General features: G+C 49.7%; 1 protein-coding gene across 4 annotated transcripts in view; it reads left to right on the forward strand.

The window, feature by feature from the left end:
• Positions 1 to 2631, forward strand: part of gli3 (GLI family zinc finger 3) — an 83810-nt gene that overhangs the window by 50869 nt on the left and 30310 nt on the right. For all 4 annotated transcript variants that reach the window (XM_019875000.1, XM_019874990.1, XM_019875008.1 and 1 more), the window contains one exon: positions 1178 to 1283. In XM_019875000.1, coding sequence (XP_019730559.1) covers positions 1178 to 1283 — 106 coding nt within the window. The remainder of the gene's footprint in view (positions 1 to 1177; positions 1284 to 2631) is intronic.

The raw sequence follows: 2631 nt of genomic DNA on the forward strand, positions 1-2631 counted from the left end.
CTACCCACTCACCACCACACCACTTTGCCCCCACCCTTGAGTGTGTACATTCCCCCCGGTGACACGCGGCTGTTTGCCTCACTAATGGAAGGCCGCGCCGGTGTGAAAGAGGCAGCCCGGGCTGTGTTTAGACAGAGCTCGGCTTAAGTCAACTTGGGAGCCCGCTCGAGTAAACCACACGGGCCGCAGCCGCAGGACGGAAGGAGGAACAAATACTTGGAGGCATTCTGGGTAACGCAGTCCAGTTCGGGTTTCGGCCTTCAAACAAGGATTCCAAGTTAGGCTTTCAAAGTTCGGCTTACTGGAGAAAGACTTTGCTTCCGTCCGAATGATTTTTTTTGGTGCGCGTGCGGTACATTTTGTGAGTGGCGCAGGATCTCGTGAAATAGTCCAGCGATGAGGTCAACCGACCCGAGCGCGCGCGCGCGCCTCCTCCTACCTTCTCCTTCTTCTCCTCGTCCTTATAAAGCCTCGCTTGTTGAGCGCTCGGCCACCTGCCATGGTGCCGCGTGCCGCCAGATGTTTTCCATTGCCAACAAAATAAAAAAAAAAAAAAATCCCCCCCCCCAAAAAAAAACACAAGCGCACAGATGGCACCAGAGCCTTGCCGCGCGAAGGTATGCAGATGTTGACACATGCGTTTGCCCTCAGGCTGCCGCAGCTCGGCGCACGTGCGCTCGGCATGCGAGAGTGAAGTCGCGTGTTTGTGTGTTTTAAAGTAAAGCTGGAATGTCGTCGTTTGTTGTTGCTCTTGAACTCCTTCCAAGTTGGACGAGCCGACCTGCCCGGCGGTTCGGAGGCTCGTCGCACCTTGTCTGTCACCTCACGGACACGCACAGGCACGCTTTTAACACGGCGGTGTCGAGTGCAATCGTAGGTGTGTGTGTGTGTGTGTGTGTGCGTGTGTGTGTGTGTGTGTGTGTGTGTGTGTGTGTGTGTGTGTGTGTGTGTGTGTGTGTGTGTAATAAGTGAGCGGTGACATTTTGAGGAAAATGGGTATTTTGTGTGAATTTTGTATCCAAAGAAATTGTCTAGTAGCTCACTAAAAATGTTTCTACTGTGCGAATCGGGCGTGACAAGACGTGTTGTGCAAACGTGTTGCTGGAACACTCTTTTGGTGTGGTGTAAGAGCACCCGTAACGTTTTTTTTTTTTGGTCTGTTTTTATTTTTTTACAGCCGCACCACAGTTCTTCCCGGCCTTTCACCCTCCGGTGCCCATCGATGACAGACACGCGCAAGGTCGCTACATCTACGAGCCTTCTCCCGTGCCCCCTCTCCACGTGTGAGTAGCGACCGTCAACGCCACGCGTCGTCAGCCACGCGCAAATGAACATGTGTCAGGGAAGGCGTGGGACCCGCCCCCCCGGAGCATGCGATCCCCCATAAGAGCGGCTCATCGAGTGCGACCGCTCCAACGCAAGCGCACACTCCTGACACACGTGCTCGCCACCCCGTCGCTGCCCTCGCTCAGATGACCATAAGCCGCATAACCTAAATTTCGGTAAACGTGCGTCGTCGGGGCCCTAAGAGAGCATATTTATCTCGCGCGGCCTCAAGTCAGGCCAAAGATTTACAGTGGATCACGATTGAATTTTATTCACGTTATTATTTTTTCTCCTCCACTTGCCAATTGGCCAAAATAAATAACATTGAAGCGCTCGCTGCCTCTGCTCCGAAATATGATTGAGTTTCTTCCCGGCCGTCTCATTTAATGTGCTCATGAACCCTTTCAGGGACAGCGGTTACTCCAGAGGACGGTTTATCATGTTACAGGGTGCAGAAAAGGGTTAAAATAGTTCACCAACAAAAGATGTCCTTTTTTTGTGTGTGTGTGTGTGTGTGTGTGTGACTAAATTCACAATATTTCTAAGAATATTGTTGAATTTATGAAATGCAATTTGAAAAAAAAGGGACTTTCTAACATGGTGTCACGATGGCTCGAATAGAATATACTTGCGATGTGGTTTTTGTTCTCATAAGTTTGCAAATTTTTTACGACGAGAAAAGGCATCTTTGTTCTTGTCAAGGTTGCAAATTTTTCCTTGAGGAAATCGGATTTTATTTGTGAAACATGACAACAGTTTTTTTTCTCAAAGATAAAATTAGATTTTCAATATTAGAGAAGATTTTTCGCCTCATAACATAGTTGCCCAAGTCATATTTGAATGAACACGAAAAACACAACTTTTAACAGCATTGGATTGTTTTTTTTTGGGGGGGGGGTTGGTAACAATAATTTCAAAAATAATGTAAGCAATGATGCTATTCAGGTTAATAATTTGTCACCAAGTTTTTCACTGCCTGATATGAGGTGTTGGCAAAGCTGCGTGAAGGAATCTTCACTGAGCCTTCCACTTGGTCCGTCTTGGTTCCCCCCCCCCCCCCCCCCCCCCCCCCCCCACACACACCTTTAATCACACATTTTCGCTCCCTTCTCTTCCAACACGTCGTCATTTGTATTCCCCGTGTCGGCACGCCTCGCCGTCCTTGCGGCGTTTGTTGGGACACGGAGGAAGCGATCAGCGCGCGACGAGGACAAATTGGACGGGGCAGCTACTTGGGCCGCATTATGTTTGATATTCCTCATCATTATCAGACCCCCCCACCCCCCCTCACTACACCCCCCCCCA

This window comes from Hippocampus comes, unplaced genomic scaffold (assembly GCF_001891065.2).
Source record: "Hippocampus comes isolate QL1 unplaced genomic scaffold, H_comes_QL1_v1.1 scaffold25, whole genome shotgun sequence".
NCBI lineage: Eukaryota > Metazoa > Chordata > Actinopteri > Syngnathiformes > Syngnathidae > Hippocampus > Hippocampus comes.